The sequence below is a fragment of the Galeopterus variegatus genome, unplaced genomic scaffold, assembly GCF_000696425.1.
Source record: "Galeopterus variegatus unplaced genomic scaffold, G_variegatus-3.0.2 Scaffold18977, whole genome shotgun sequence".
In the NCBI taxonomy this organism is placed as follows: domain Eukaryota; kingdom Metazoa; phylum Chordata; class Mammalia; order Dermoptera; family Cynocephalidae; genus Galeopterus; species Galeopterus variegatus.
This window is the reverse complement of record NW_007745088.1, coordinates 1-15,306: the sequence shown is the minus strand read 5'-3', so window position 1 is coordinate 15,306 and position 15,306 is coordinate 1. Positions and strand designations below refer to the sequence as shown.

At 63.3% G+C, this 15,306-nt stretch overlaps 3 protein-coding genes across 3 annotated transcripts; 1 reads left to right on the top strand and 2 right to left on the bottom strand.

Annotated features, from left to right (window-relative positions):
- Positions 1 to 238: 238 nt before the first annotated feature.
- On the top strand, positions 239 to 2,163 carry LOC103583005 (endothelial differentiation-related factor 1-like; the record flags this gene model as incomplete). The annotated part of the gene is made up of 4 exons (XM_008564437.1): positions 239 to 290; positions 686 to 846; positions 1,153 to 1,246; positions 1,927 to 2,163. Coding segments are annotated over 4 exons (369 nt in total), but the record flags the coding sequence as incomplete, so codon positions are not given.
- Positions 2,164 to 3,438: 1,275 nt separating this feature from the next.
- On the bottom strand, positions 3,439 to 12,468 carry LOC103583007 (apical endosomal glycoprotein-like). Its single transcript, XM_008564438.1, has 29 exons — positions 12,423 to 12,468; positions 11,605 to 11,739; positions 11,361 to 11,534; positions 11,143 to 11,268; positions 10,833 to 10,963; positions 10,662 to 10,746; positions 10,387 to 10,512; positions 10,023 to 10,160; positions 9,848 to 9,936; positions 9,586 to 9,759; positions 9,251 to 9,335; positions 8,964 to 9,152; positions 8,697 to 8,825; positions 8,405 to 8,536; positions 8,184 to 8,308; positions 7,989 to 8,100; positions 7,728 to 7,844; positions 7,398 to 7,532; positions 7,156 to 7,292; positions 6,868 to 7,087; positions 6,648 to 6,785; positions 6,357 to 6,475; positions 6,177 to 6,267; positions 5,963 to 6,109; positions 5,688 to 5,822; positions 5,375 to 5,502; positions 5,165 to 5,273; positions 4,366 to 4,544; positions 3,439 to 4,229 (listed from the first exon to the last, which is right to left on the bottom strand). The coding sequence occupies exons 1-29, from the start codon at positions 12,466 to 12,468 to the stop codon at positions 4,188 to 4,190; spliced, it is 3,693 nt and encodes a 1,230-aa protein (XP_008562660.1). The 3' UTR covers positions 3,439 to 4,187.
- Positions 12,469 to 14,057: 1,589 nt separating this feature from the next.
- LOC103583004 (14 kDa phosphohistidine phosphatase-like) lies at positions 14,058 to 15,269 on the bottom strand. The gene is made up of 2 exons (XM_008564436.1): positions 14,835 to 15,269; positions 14,058 to 14,284 (listed from the first exon to the last, which is right to left on the bottom strand). The coding sequence occupies exons 1-2, from the start codon at positions 15,207 to 15,209 to the stop codon at positions 14,192 to 14,194; spliced, it is 468 nt and encodes a 155-aa protein (XP_008562658.1). The 5' UTR covers positions 15,210 to 15,269; the 3' UTR covers positions 14,058 to 14,191.
- Positions 15,270 to 15,306: the final 37 nt, after the last annotated feature.

Here is a 15,306-nt window from a genome sequence, read left to right as displayed (position 1 = left end):
GCAAAAGAAGTGAGCTGTTTCTCTTTTCTCAATAGCAGTTTATTGTGAGTTACCTGAATATTTGATCATAGAAGATTTCGTATGATGAGCTTGGGTTATTAAACCCAGCATTGCATATCAGTCCCTCAAAACCACTGGTCATTAGCAGTGTGCTAATTGGCTAACAGCAGCCTAAATTGGTGTGTGCCAGACACTGCCAAAGCTAATTTTAATCAAAAAACATTTTCTGATTTTCTAGGCCATCTTAGCAGCTCAGAGACGAGGAGAAGATGTGGAGACTTCCAAGAAATGTAGGTACTCGTGTTTCCACTTGCAAAATGAGGGTGTGCTGTTAGGATTTATCTGTAGATGGGGGTGCTGTGGGTAGGCCTCGAGGGACCTGTGTCAAGAGTCAGAGGGACCGCTGGCCCCTGAAGCCGGCTGGGGAACTGGGAGTGCCTGTGATCTGATCAGATGAGCTCTGGCTGGCAGAAGTTCAGCAGGGACTCTTACTGCCTACCCACTTCCCATAACTGAGTGAAAACCTTGGAACTCCATGCTGTTAGGTCTGTGGATTTGGGGCATCCTGGCTGCCTGTGTCGCCCTGGGCTCAGAGAGCCTGGTCGGTCCAGTTACCCTTCCAAAATCATTTTTCTTCGGATCGATTCCAAACCCTCTCCTGTGCTCTTGCCTCACACCGACTCAGGGGCTGCTGGCCAGAACAAACAGCATTCGATCACCAAGAACACTGCAAAGCTGGACCGGGAGACTGAGGAGCTGCACCATGACAGGGTGACCCTGGAGGTGGGCAAAGTGATCCAGCAGGGTCGGCAGAGCAAGGGGCTGACCCAGAAGGACCTGGCCACGGTGAGGCTCTGGCGCTTTCGTAGCTCCCATTCTGCGGCTGTGGGTTTGAGGAGGCAGGTAGACAGCGTTCAGAGCACACCTGGACGGTGGGCTCCACCTGCCTGGTGACTTTGGGGGCTTCAGTTTACCCTTGCCCCCACCCCCAGGCACCTTGAAGGCCTCTCGGGAAGCCAGGTCAGACCAGCTGTAACTTCTAGCATGAGGCATGGTTGTGTGTGGGTGTGGATCCCAGAGTCTCCAAGAGCTGCTCGGGCTGATGGGGCATGTCCTTACTGAAGATACATGTAACGCACGTCTTCTCTGTAGAAAATCAACGAAAAGCCGCAAGTCATCGCAGACTATGAGAGTGGACGGGCCATTCCTAATAACCAGGTTCTGGGCAAAATCGAGAGAGCCATTGGTGAGTGTCCTTGTCTTCCTTTGGTTGTGGCTGGGCAGCTGCCCTCTCCTTGGTGGGGGTGGTGAGGACGGGGTTCTGGGGGCACCCTGTTCTCTGAAACCACAGGAATTCTGCCTAAGAGCTTTACTCCTCGAGGCAGCACGTGCTATTGGAGGATGATAGGGACTCTGGAGCCCTCAGAAAATCCCACCAGCGAACAGCCTGGGATCCCTCCCTTTGCAGTCCCTTCACCTCCTTGCTGTGGCCAGAGCTCTCCTCTGAGCCTGAGCACGGCAGGGTCAGCGACCCTCCGTGTTCTCCCTGCTGGGGCATTGACCACACATCACGTTCTGCTCCCACACTGCCCCTTTGTGGTGTCAGCGTGGTGGCCAGAACATGGCTCTGCAGAGAAAGCCCTAGTTCATCCAGGAAGAGATGTTCATTCTTTGCTTCCTGGGATCGTCAGACTCACGCTCTTTTTAAAATTGGACCTGAAAACCAGCAGAGTCGCTGTGCTGAGAGCCCGTGAGGGGGGGTGGTGTCCCTTCTTTCCTAAGGGTAGCCCTGGGAAGATGTCACGGGGGCAGCTTGAGACAGGGGAGGCAGCTGGTGCTCAGAGTGGACACCTGCTGCCACCTTGGGGTGTCCCTTGGTGCCGCAGAGTGGCAGCACAGCGGGCGGTGGCTGATGGCTTATTTCAGGCCTAAAACTCCGGGGGAAGGACATTGGAAAGCCCATCGAGAAGGGGCCGAGGGCAAAGTGAGCACAAAGCCTCGAAGTCAGTGTGTTCCGGCTGATCTCCCCGGCTGGGTCCCCGACCAGCGGTGCTGCCGTGGGTCTCCTCGCGTGGCTAAGCGGAACGTGGGTGTCCAGCCTGCGGGCACCCTCCTCACCCACACCTGCTGTCAAAACACAACAAAAGCTTGCGAACTCCTGGCTTCTCCTGTCTTGTTTTTCTCCCTCCCCCCGTCCCTCCCATTCAGGTGTCAGACGCTATCTTCCCCTCCCATGGGCGTCTGCCTGGGGCAGTTCTGAGGACCACCCCCCCATGGAGGGTGGGGGGGCCAAGGCTGGAAGAGAGGCTGGGTGGCGGCTGTACTGCTCAGCCCCCTCCGCAGCGCTCTGCCCGGCCGCCCCCCCCCGCCCCCCCCATTCAGGTGTCAGACGCTATCTTCCCCTCCCATGGGCGTCTGCGTGGGGCAGTTCTGAGGACCACCCCCCCATGGAGGGTGGGGGGGCCAAGGCTGGAAGAGAGGCTGGGTGGCGGCTGTACTGCTCAGCCTCCTCTGCAGCCTTCTGCCTGGCCGCACTCCCTGGACCACAGCTGTGGGGAAATAAGGTGGGTTTTCAGGACAGACGCCCGTAGGTGTCCCCTGGGGGCTTTGGAGGTCAATCTCTCTGCTCAGAGCTCTTTTCTCCTAGGCCATGTGCTTGGACAGTTAGTGGGCATCAGTCAGCCTCGTGGCACCTGAAGACGCAAGACAGCGTCTAGCCATGTCCAACTGCTGCCCTCCCTGGGACCAAGTCCCTGGGACAGGCCAGAGCCCAGTGGCTGGTGAGGGCGCTGTGCCCCCAACAACTAGGGCTCCTTGGGGCAGGTGAGTGTCCACAAGGTTGGGTGGAGCCTTCCTTTGGGCAGGAAGGGAGCACCTGGCTGCACAGGTGTGGGTATCACTGCCCTCCCCAATGACAGCTACCCAAAGCCAGGCCTCAGGCCCCGAGTCCCCTGTGTGGAGGGTCAATGCTGTGGGAACCACCCCTGGGTTAGAGGCGACTCTGCTTCCTTAGGACAAGGGTGCTCTGTGGGTGCCCGTTTGCGCACACACCTTTGTGGAGGACCACACTCCCCCCGACTTGTGAGGCCGAGGGCAGGGCTCAGCTTGCCTGCCTGTGGTCTGCTCAGGAGTGTCCCGGAAACCATGTGACCTCAGCATCGGAACCTGCAGCCCTGGCATTGCTCAAACCGTTATTATGGGTCATGGCCATGGGGATATTTATCTGAGACAGTGGACATGGGACACTTATCACAGAGAGTGGATATGGAGCCCTGTATTGTGGAGAGTGGACACTGGGATATTTATTATGGACAGAGGACCTGGGGTCCTTAATCATGGAGAGTGGACATGGGAACATTTATGGACAATGACAAGGGGATCCTTATTGCAGAGTGGACAGGGCACGTTTATCGTGGGCAGTGGACATGGGGACCTTTATTGGGGACAGTGAATACAGAGACGTTTATTGCAGACAGCAGAGTGGAACAGGGACCTTTATCACAGACGGTGGACACGGCTGGGGTGTGTCCCCCCAGGCCCGCTCTGTCAGACGGCTCAGTACATTTTTGCTCCTCAGTGTGTCCCTGCACCTGTGGATTTATTCCATTCCCGTCCTCAGTAGACGCAGAATCACCCGCGAGGCAGGGGCTGGACAGGGGCTGGACAAGGCCGGGGGCTGGGGCGCTTGTTTCTGCCCAGCCTGGGGTGGCAGCTGCTCCGGGTTCTGCTGGGTTGCCTCCGTGCCTGCCCCGCCCTTGTTCTGGGTGGGGCCTGCCTGCTTCTTTCACCCGACACACGTGGGGCAGGGCTGCCCTCAGTCTCTAGCTTCCGAGCTGCATTGAGACGCAAGGAGATGCCCCAAGCTCGTTCTCAGATCTTCTCAGGTCAGGTGTGGGAATCCTGACGAGGCCTGCCTACCCACTGGCTGGCGGCATGTGGACGCACTGACTCAGCCTGTGAGCTTGGGTTGCCCCCACAGGCATGGGGCAGGACCCCCCAGCCACATGGCGGGCAGAGTCCCTGAACAGGGTGAGGGACACGGAGGCTCAGTGTGTCCTCCAAGACTCTGCAGCCTGGCTCAGCCTGGGGGTAGGGGCAGGTGTCCAGTCCCTGGCCAAGGTCGTAGTTCTGGGGTCTTGAGTGTTGGGGATGTTCTTGCAAGGAGCCAGGACCTTGTCTGGGGTGGTCTATGGACCGTTGGTGACAGACGCCGGGAGAGTGACGTGATCCTAGGAGGAAGGGAGGGGCTGCATGACGGAGACTGAAGGGGCAGTGAAGGGTGGGGCCACGCCCTGCAGCAGTCCCGTCACAGCCGAGCACAGAGGCAGGGGCTCCTGCCCACCCATGCACACCGGGGGCTCCTACCGTGTTGAAGAGGACGTTGTCAAAGCCGGGGGCCACAGCCTCCGTCTCACTCTGGAAGGGGCAGCCCCCCTTTCTGCGCAGCCAGTGCCGTCCCCCGACTCCCAGCAGCACCATGAGCATGAGGAGGAGGACGGTGCCGCCGACCACGGCCGGCACCGACACAGGCACATCCGTGTCCCCTGTGGGCCGCAGGCACATGAGGCCCGGGACGTGAGCCTCCACATCAGCCCTCCAGTCCTGGTGCCTGGGTCCAGCACCCCATACCCAAGGCTGAGGAGGAAGCCTGGGACCACGCGGTCCCCTCAGCCCCTGCAGGCTCCTAGGGCTTATTCTCTTTAAAAGGGGGAGTCATGCTGACTAGGCTGGGAACCTGCAGGCAGGCCACAGCTGTGTGCAGACCTTGAGGGTCACGGCCCCAGCTGGACACCCCCGTTCTTCACAAAGCGACAGCAACTAGTGACCACACAGAGGACAGGCCTGGCCGCAGTCTCTGCGCTGTCCTGGGAGTGGGTGCAGGGGGCATGGAAGCCACAGCCAAGCTGGGCAGGCCTAGGGACAGCTACCATGGGCACTGAGGGCTGATGCAGCTCCCCAGGGACAGCCCAGGTGACGGACCCAAGACCAGTGGGACAGAGAGTGGAGAGGGCACAGGGCCTGGCCTTGGCAGTTCCCCCAGCCTCCTGCATGCAGGGCACTAACAGCCACGGTCCTGTGCACTGCTGAGCCCAACAGACCCAGGCAAGGGCTGGCCGGCCCAGGCCCTCCTCTCAGCAGCCTCAGCCTGGCGCCCAGTGCTCACCCTGGCCGGGTGTAGGCCGCTGGCAACGCTGCTCGGCCAGATACTCAACGTCATCCAGGGCAATGGGCCCCAGGGCTGGCTGGCCTCCCAGAGTGGCTTCAAACACGATCTGATGGGGAAAGAAGAGAGGCCGGTGGGCTGGAGGAGGCCACACAGGAGAGTCTGGCCGAGGCCCCTGAGGTCTGCTGTCTCTGGGCAGCCCAGCCTCACCTGGAACTCTTTGGTGCTGGCCACCTCCACCTGGACTTCCAGCCACTGGTGCCGCAGATGCCCGCCCGTGCCCCACACGGCCAGCTGGCCCTGCGTGCTTCTCAGGAGCACCCTCAGCTCGCCCTTGTCTGAGAGCAGGGGTGCCAGAGCAGGTCAGGCCTCAGGGTCCCTGGTGGGCCCCTGAGTGCCTGACCTGGTGCAAGGTGGGGCTGCCCCTGCCCCCTGCCCCCCCCCGCTGCCCAGACATCCCAACCCCTGCCCCCTGGCACCTGCCCCCCACTGCCTAGGTGCCTGCTGCCCCAGCCTGACTCACAGAAGTGCTCAGGAAAGCCCATGTAGTACCAGAAGCAGAGGCAGGAGGCCTGCGTAGCTGGCAGTGGCTCACTGCGCAGCCAGGCCGCCTGGCTCCCAGAGCCCAGAACGCTGGTTTCAAAGAAGGCAAAGTGTCCTGGGAACAAGAGAGGGCAGTAACCTGAGGGGGGCATGGGGGGCAGGCCCAGCTGTGCCGTGGGGTAGTGGTGGGAGGCAGTGGCATGTGTGGCTGCAGGGCCCACCTTCCCCAGCTCAGGCCCCCTGGCCCGTGCGCACCTGCCTCTGTGCCCAGGGTGTGGTCCACGGGGGGCTGGAGATAGCGGGAGGGTGTGGTGCCACCACTCCAGTCCCAGCTGTACCTGCCCAGGCCAGGCCAGGCCAGGTGGCTCCAGCCACACAGACCAGACTCGAAGTCACAGGAACCTGCAAGGAACCAATCAGTGGGCACTGCCTCCCCCTTGGCCCACCCCATGTGCCGCAGGACTCCCACCTGGCCGAGGGCAGGCCCCGTCCTGGAGGAACAGGTCATCCACCGCCACGTAGGAATGCTCCATGCCGGCTGCCACGGCCTCGAACACCACCTGGAGGGGTGCAGGGCGGGATGGCCTTGAGCTGTTCCCGGCAGCCCTTGGGAGTGAGGAAGGGCTGCCCCCCGGCCCCGGGCGCTCACCCTCCAAGCCCGCTCAGCCTGCACATCCACGCTGCCCAGGCGCCAGGCAAACCCACCGCTGGCACTGACGCTGAACACCTGGTGCCTCCTGCCCTCTTCCACATGGACCTGCAGGGTGCCTGCCACACCAGGACCAGCCCGGGTCAGCTGCAGTGGGGGCAGAAAGCCCGTGTGGCCCCACTTGGCTCCCCAACCTGGACACTGAGCCCAGGCGGCCTTGGCACAGGGGCCTGTGCGGACCCAGGCCAAGTCTCCCTGAGCCCCATGGGCATCCCGCCCACAGCCCCTCACCTGGGTTGCTGAGACTCAGGTGGTACCAGAAGGTCAGGCAGGCAGGCTGGGCCAGAGGCCTGTGTTCCTCTGAGGTCAGGGAGGCCACGTGGCCCTGGGGCAGGGCCTGGGGGCTCGTGTCTACCACCATGTAGTACCCTGTGGGTGCCAGCGTCAGTCCACCAGGCCGTGGCCAGCCCTTCCGCCTTTTGGCCCTCCACAGCCCGGCAAGCTGCACTACCTTGAGCCGTCTCTGTGGTGTGGTCTGTTTGGGGGCCCCAGGTGGCATGGCCTGAGGCATTGGCCTGGCGCCTCCACAGGCTTTGTCCCCCGGGGGTGAAGCCACAGGTGGAGTCCTCGAAGGAGCAGCGCTTGGGGGCCCAGCAGGGACCAGGCCGCACGGCCAGGTCGTCCAGCGCCATGGTGCCCTGGTAGCCATCCCGGAGGCCCTCGAACAGCAGCTGGGGGCAGAGGGTGTCAGGCAGTGGGGGGCCCTGCCTGCACCCCCCACCTGGGCGCCAGGCCTCACTTGGTACTGAGTGTTGGAGTCCAGCTGGTGGTGGAGGGTGGCCCAAGCCTCATGCCAGTGGTTGCCATGGGTGCCCGACCGGGACCACAGGTATGTGTCCTCCTCCCCGTCCCGTCTCATGGCCAGGCGCAGAGTCCCTGGAGGGAGGTGGGGTTTGCACAGACCAGCCCCCGACTCCTGATCCCTCCCCAGGGCCCCAGTGGGCGCCACAGAGGCTCTGCCCAGCTCCAAAGCTCACTCACCAATCTGAGGCCCATAGAGGTGGTACCAGAAGCTGAGACACTCCTCAGCAGATGCTGGCACCTGGGGCCTGGTGAGTAGGTGGGCACCGTGGCCCCGGGCAGGGGGGTCTGTGGGGTCCAGCAGCATGAAGTAGCCTCCAGGGGGGACATGGAACTGAGCTGTGGAGATGCTCCCCAGGTCTGGGAGGCCCCCCAGGCCTGAGAGTCCCTCCTAGGTCAGTCAGATAGGCCCTTGGTCTGAGACACCCCCGAGGCCTGAGAGCCCCCCAGGCATGAGAGGCATCCCCTGGGTGTGAGAGCCCCCCTACATCTGGGAGCCCCCTGCCCTACCTTGACCGGTGGTGTGGTCATACCCAGGGCCATGGCTCTTGATCCAGTGCCAGTGGGCATCTGTGAGGTGGCCAGTGTGCCAGCCACAGGTGTCCCGCTCAAAGTTACAGGAGACCTCTGGATGGTGGCAGGGGGGTCAGCACATCCCCACCCCACCCTAGCCCTCCTGAGCCCTGAGAACATGGAGATTCCCAGAGGCGGGGGTCCCTCTAGGTGGTCTGAGTGGGACTCCCCAGGGGATGGCAGGTGGGTGGCAGGCACCTCGGTCTTTCTCCGTGGTCAGTGCAGGGCTGCAGTCCCTCAAGGTCACATTGTCCACCCCAGCCCCCTGCTGGCCAGGGCCATCCAAATCCACCAGACCGATGAACTCCAGCTTCACAGGAGGGGCACAAGGGAGGGGACCGTCAGACCAGAGTCCCACTTCATGCGAGCCCCACCCCAAGCTGCCCTACTCACGTGGAACGGCCGGCTTCGTGCCCCGAGAAGGACCCTGTCTTCCTTCCAGTCCCCAGCGCTGCTGCTTGGGGCCTGCCACACCAGCTCCCGGAAGCCGCCCTCCACCACGACCAGCGCCAGGAAGCCTGGTGAGGGGTCACCGTGGGTTGGCCATCTGGGACCTCTCCCCACCTGCAGGGAGCACTGGGGAACTGGGCGGGGACCTGGGGGGGGTGCAGTACCTTGGGGGTTACTGTGGAAATAGTAAGCCAGGCAGAGCACACAGCTGGGGCCGGAGGGGCCCAGGGGGGGCGTGAGGACGCGGGCCTCGGCCCTCCGCTGCCCCCAGGCCCTCTGCAGAGACAGGAAGTGCCCTGGGGGAGAGCAGAGTCACTTAGAACCCCATCCCTCCAGGACAGCCCCTGTCCCTGGGTGACCCTCCCTAGAGAGGAAGCCAGAGCAGGAAGACCACTCCACGGAAGCAACGCGCAGGAGGTTGCCGGCTGCCGGCTGCCCTGGGGGCTCGGGCCTCACCAGCAGCAGCAGCCCTGCTGGCGTCTGCACCAGGCCCCCTGCCCTCGTGGGCTATGAGCTGCCACTGCAACCGCCCCACGCTGGCGTCTTCCCAGCCCCCAGCCACGGCGGATTCGAAGTCTGTAGTGCCTGCAACAGCAGTGGAGCTGAACAGCCCGGGGACCCCAGCCCTGCCCGGGGACCCTGACTTCCCTGACCTCCCACGGTGGGGAGGGGTGGGCAGGGAGGGAGGACCCATCCCCCGCCCCGCCCTGCCTGCCCCTTTACCGCACTCCTGCTCGTCCTCGCCCCCCACACACTGCTGCTGGAAGTCACACAGCTGCTGCGGGGGCACACACAGGTCCCCACAGGACAGATGCCCTGACTCGCAATAATCCCGGAGCCACGGGTGGGACGGCTGGGACTTGGGGAGAGGGACCCAGGGCCCAGGAGGCAGCGTCTGCAGGGCGGACACCTCTGCGGGGGCACAACTGGGGTCAGACTGGGTTGGGGTGGGGGTGGGAAGGGCAGGGTTGGGGGTTTCCTGGGCAGGGCAGGGGCTCGGGCAGGCTTACCTGGGACTATTTTGCAGTGTTCAGACAGGATGAGGTCGTCCAGGCCCACGATGCCTCCGGGGCCCGTCTGCCCAGCCAGGAGGACCTGAGGGCAGAGGGGACTCAGGGGTGCCCTGGCACCAGGTCCTCCCGGCGGTCCACTCCTTCACACTCTCTCCCCACCCACCCACAGCTTGCACTTCGTGTATTGCTGAACACCTCTCCCACCACCACCTCTAACAAAGTGGCCCGCCCAGCAATGGCTCCAGGCCCTGGGCCCCGCTTCCCTGCTCTTGGCGGGGGCTCCCTGGACCCTGCCCCTCTCATGTCCTCTGACACTGCTCGGCTGGCCTCACCTGGAAGGGGTGGTCACTCTGGATGTCAACCCGGTCTCGGATCCAGGTGGCCCCCAGCTCCCCGTGGCGCCTCCGCAGCAGGACAGGAGCCTGGGGGTCGCCGGGACTCTGAGTCTGCAAGAACAGCTGGAGTAGGCCGGCCTCTGACCCGTGCAGGTAGTGATAGAAGATGAGCTGGAAGGACCGGGGACTGGTCAGGGCAGCCAGGATGGGTGCCTCAGCAGCCAGTACCAGTGTCCCTGAGACCCCCCTCCTTTCTCACTGAGCAGTTGTAGTGGCCTGAGGCTTGGAACTTGGGGCTGGAAAGGATAGCTGGGGTGCCGAGCTCAGCCACGGAGACCAGAAAGAAGCCTGTGGGGAGAGGGGAGGTGTGAGCCAGGGTTGCTGGGCCAGGGCTAGGGGGACAGGGTCAAGGCTGGGTCCCCTGTAGGCCTCACCCTGCACACTGTTCTGGCTGTGGTCATGGCTCGGCCAGCTGGGGTTCTCTCGGTCACCTGCACCGTGGTCCCGGGCCCAGCCTTCTGAGAGGTTCCACGGGCCCAGGCCTGTCTCAAAGTCGGTGGCTGTGTAGTGGCCTAGGGAGGCAGGGTGTCAGGGAGTCAGAGCAGGGCCTCTGCAGCCGTATGGCCCAGCTCCAGCATGGACGCTGATTACCCCACCCCAGATGGACGGACCAAGGCACAGCCTTCCCGGACAAGCCCCAGTGTTCTTTGAATGAGTCGGGCCCTGCCCAAAGGGCTGGGTCAGGTCTCCCAGTCTCATTCTGCAGCCCCACCCCCGCCCCCGAGCAGCACCCCTCACCGCAGGTGAGCAGGTCCTCGTCTGAGCGGTCCCCGCAGTTGTCCTCCCCATCGCACAGCTGGTGGGGCTCCACGCAGGCCTTGTTGCTGCAGTGGTGGTGTCCCAGGGGGCAGCTGGCTTGGGGGACTGGGATGGGGGAGGGTTCACCTTTCACCCTGGCCCCAAGTCCCTGGTGGGTGGGGGGCACGCTGAGGGAAAGCAGGGAGGGGCAGGCGAGGGACTGCCGCTAACCCACGGTGCCCTCCCAGGGTGGGACGCGTGACCCAGGGCCTTACTGGGCAGCCCACAGTCCCAGAACTCCACGTCATCCAAAGCCACGGCACCCCTGTGGGTGGCATTTCGGGTGGCAGAGAAGGTCACCTGGAGACAGCAGGGGTCTTTAGGACCCAAGTCAGGGCCCAGACCCTCCCCATTACTCCCACCCATCCAGACCACCCCCAGCTCACTTGGAAGTCACCCTGGATGCGGCCAGTGGTCACCACCACCTCCTGCCAGACAGGGCCCCACGGTCCCGAGCTGTGCCACAAGGTCAGTGTCTCCTTGCCGTGGGTCAGCTCCAGCCGCAGGTGAGCCACATCTGCAGCATTTGGTGTCCTGGGGCAGCTATGCCCAGCGTCTCCTCCCCAGGCTGCCTGCTGTGCTCTGACCCTCCCAGGCTTTGCGCCCTCCCCTCCCTTCCCCTTCCCAGGCCTTCCCTGGAGCTGCCCCATCCCCCAGGGCATCCCACCCCTGCTCTTGGGAGCCCAGGGCACGCACCTCCAGAGGCCGCCTGGTACCACAGCCGCAGCGCACAGGTGGGGGCCGCCTCACGCAGGACGGGGGAGCGCAGAACCGCCGTGGACGCCTCCTTCCCACGATGGGTTCCTACAGCCATGTACCAGCCTGGCCAGGAGTGAGGGGTCAGGAGACACCTTCAGAAAGCAAAGGGGGCACAGGGGACTGGAGGAGGGGCATGGAGATTCTTCCGTCCTTACCCAGGTCAGTGCCAAGCGTGTGATCTGAGTGAGGCCCAGGACCCTCCAGTGTGGCCCCTGCCCGATCTCGGAGCCAGCTGTAGCCTGAGGTGCTGATATCCCGCCAGCCACAGGGGTCCTGCTCAAAGTCGCAGGTGAAGGGAGTGCCCAGGACAGGCAATGCCCCGTGGTGACCTGGGAGAGCGTGTGGTCAGGTGTGCTGCCCATGAGCGTGGCCCCCGCACACCACCTGGCCCCGGCTCACCACACTGGGCCTCGTCTGAGCAGTCCCTGCAGTCACACACGAAGTTGCACATGGCTTCGCTGGGGCTCCTACAGTGGTTGGGGACCCAGGCCCAGCCTGGGGACCCTGCTGCTGGCAGAGTGACAGCCAGGTAGCCTGGGAGCAGGGTGACTGTTCATCCCCCTTGCCCAGGACTGTCTGGTTTTGGCACTGGAAGTTCCTTGTCCAGAAAAACCCCTCAGACCTGGGCAGCCCAGACACTGTGGGTCACCCTACTGTGGGGCTTAGGCCCAGGAGGTTGGGTAGGGAGGGGCCTGGGACCTGCTGAGAACTGCCCTTGGAGGCTCCGGTCAGGGCACAGAGCATTCCCAAGTTTTCAGCCGAGAAGAGGCTGGCTGCGTGTCAGGAAGGGGAGAAGGTGTGGATATGCGTGGACCCTCCTTGGGGTCACAGCAGCCTACAGTACCCAGCAGGAACTGGAGTGGCTGCTAGGAGGTTGTCTCCCAAGGCTCAGGGCCCCCACAGCCCACACCCAGCCCGAGGGTGGCAGATGAAGGCCTGGGGGAGCTGGGGGAGCCAGGTGGGCACCCACCCAGGCACTGCCTCTTGGGCTTACTTGCTTTGGACCAGCAAGAGAATCTCGCTCCTTGCTGGGCAATCTCCAGCCATGTGGCCCGTCCTGGGTCTCCCCCTTGCAGGCCGCCCAGGGGTGTGCCTCGCACCTTCCTTCCCTGGGGGGGCTCAAGCGTCAGCCCCAGCACCCATCACCACCACCCAGACAGCAGGCTCAGAACCCAGAGCCCCCAGCCCTGCTTCAGGAGCTGGACCAGATGACTCACCCAGGAGCAGGGCCAGGGTGGGCAGGAGGTGCCCCAGCAGATGCATGGCCAAGCCGGAGGGAGTGAGGCCCAGTGACAGTGAAGCTGGGTGGCCTTGTGGGGACTTTGTCTGGTTATCAGCCCGTGGTGGCCCCACAGGCTGACTCTGCTGTAACTGGAGGGGCACTTGACCTCTTCCAGACCGGTGGCCCCTCAGCCCAGCCCCCCCCATTGCTGACAGTGCTGAGCATCCGGCTGTAAAAGTGTTGCCAGGAGAGGCCACTGCCCAGTCAGCTCCCACCTGCCAGCTCCTTTAGAGTGAAGATCAGGCCCCAGTCATTATGTCCGCCTGCCCATCCCTGCCTTGCCCTCCCCAGTGGAGGTTCCCACTGGAACAAGGAGGGGCCAGGCACCCCACCAGCAGAACTCTGCAGCAGCAGCGTGGGGTTAGCAGAGGTGCCTCCAGCCCCAGCCCAGGGCTGGCACAGGAGGTTGAGTCTCAGGAGCTGCAGGAGTCCAGTGTGTGCCTCCCGAGCTTACCCCTGCATTCTCAGCCTCCAGGGACCAAGCACACCTAAGAACCAGTGCATAGGTTCTCCCTCCTGTCCCGCCTGTAATTCAGGCTGTGGATTCTCATCCCATCACGTATCGATCCCTCAGCAGCTGTCGCAGCAGCCATGTGCAGGGTGGTGCCAGGCCCAGGGTCCCGATGAGCCCAGGAACTTGTGCTCCTCAGGCACAGATCCACAGGGGGCAGGGTAGGGGCACTTTGGGGCTGTGGGAAGAGTGTGATATTTGGAGCCAGGCCCTGCCTGCGATTTCCGCTGGGTGATCTCGGAAGCTTGTTTTCTCCCAAGCCTCAGAGCCTGTAAAACTTGGCCACAATTTTTACAGGCTGGACAATCTGCCTCTATTGAGAACCTAGCAAGCTGACAGAGGTTTGCACGACTGCCCACCACGTCCCCACTGTGTGTGGGGCTCTCCAGGGCAGGGGCTGAGCTCGCACCCCACCCACCACCCTGCATGGACGTGGGGCTAGGGCTGGGGCCAAGAGTTTGGCAGGGTCCTGGGAAAGGGGCACCCAGCTCCCAGTCAGAGCCCCAACCTCCTGCTCAGAGTGAACAGGAGCCCTCGGTGGTCAGAGTGTGGCCATAGGACATGACTTGTGAGTCAAATCATGTGTGACCTTGGGTGGCAGACCACACAGGGACACTAAAACACTAAAGAGGCATCTAGAGAGGGCTGGAGCGCAGATTGACAGCAAAAGTCAATGTCAGCCTGGTCAGGGCAGGGTGACTGGTGCCCCTTCCTGCCGGGAATCCTGGGATGGGCCCGTGAAAGGGGGCACTCATGGGTGCCCCTGGCCTCAGCTGGGTGGAGGGACCAGGCACTGACTCCTTGCGCAAGGGCTTGTTGGGCTTCCTCCCAGATGTCCTTGGGAATAGCAGCCACGTGGAGGAGCAATTAGGCCATAAACAGGGGCAGCCCAGGGCCCCTTATCAGACCTGAAGGGCTGAGTGTGTGTGGCACTCCCTGGGCCTCCCCAGGCGGAGGAGGGGCCACCCGTGCACTCTGCCTCCCCCTGCTTCAGTCAGGAGTCTGGAGGGCTCCGCCCAGCTGACCCAGGGGCAGTGACACCAAGACAGAGTCCAGGGATGGCAGATGTGGTGAGACTTTTAATTTCTACGGGCCAGGCTGCCTGAGGTTGGCGGTGGCACGTTGCCGGGTGCACAAGGGAAATGCTGGCCAGCCCCTCAGGAGGGATCCCAGCAAGGGTGGCAGGCCAGGCCTCAGTAGCCGTCATCGGCCCAGGTGACCTCGTAGTTGGGGTACTTGACCTTGATCTTCTCAGTGGAGACAGAGTGCTGGGCACGACCGTAACCCTGGGCAGAAGAGATGGCTGCTAGTACCACCCGGCACTTTGTCCACTGTCCTGGCTCTGGGTCTCCAGCTAGCAGTGACACCAGGAGTGGGCGTGAGCAGGAGAAAGGCAGAGCCGGGACCCCAGAGTGCAGCTAAATTACCACAGTGGGTCCTTGGTGGACCCTGTGGCCTGAGCCACCAAGGGGGGCCCTGTGAGGCCTGTGTGCATCTGCCAGTGGGCTTTGTGAAGATGGAAGGTGGGGATTCTGGGGCCGGCCCCAGAACTGACTGTCCCAAGGCCTGGGACCCAAAGAGCTCCAGGGTGGTGAGAGCCAGCCAGACCTCTCGGACGGGGTGAGCGCACCCTGTCAAGTCTGAGAGCCAAGCAGGGGCTGTGCACTGCCCCTTGGGTCTGGCCTGGGCTTCCTACCCCTGGTGTGCCACGTGGGAGTGTGGGAAGGCAAGGCACCCTGAGCAGGTCTGCAGCTGAGACTGGGGGACCCCGGAATCTCAGGGTCTAGATCCAGGACAATGGGTGCTCACAGTGCCAAGGGTCTGCAGCCGGCTCACCATGGAATAGCCGTACACGTGGATCTTTCTGTCTTGGCTCTGGTGGGAGATGCGCCCGCCGCCCAGGCACTCACAGGCATAGCCCTTCTTCTGCATCTCGCCCGACACCTTGTCGTATATGTCCGCTGGGGAGGGGAAGGCGGCCTCAGAATGTGCCCTGGCCGCCCGTGGAGGCCGCGGATGACCTCCCAGCCGGGTGGAGGAGTCTGAGGCCCCAGCTCTGAACAGCTTCTTCCCCAGTGGAGAGGAATCCCCTCCAGGCTGAGACAGGGATGAGGGGGAGGAGGGGGAAGCGCCTGGTGCCGGGTACGGGGACCAGGAGAGAGGGATCAGGCCATGGCACCCCCATCCTGCAGAGGACCCCGACTTCTGCATGGCAGCCGGAGATCAAACTTCGCTGACTCGGCGCTGGCTCCGAAACAAGCAGCAGCTCCTGGTCCGCAGCCTCCACTGACAGGCCCTGCCCCGAGCC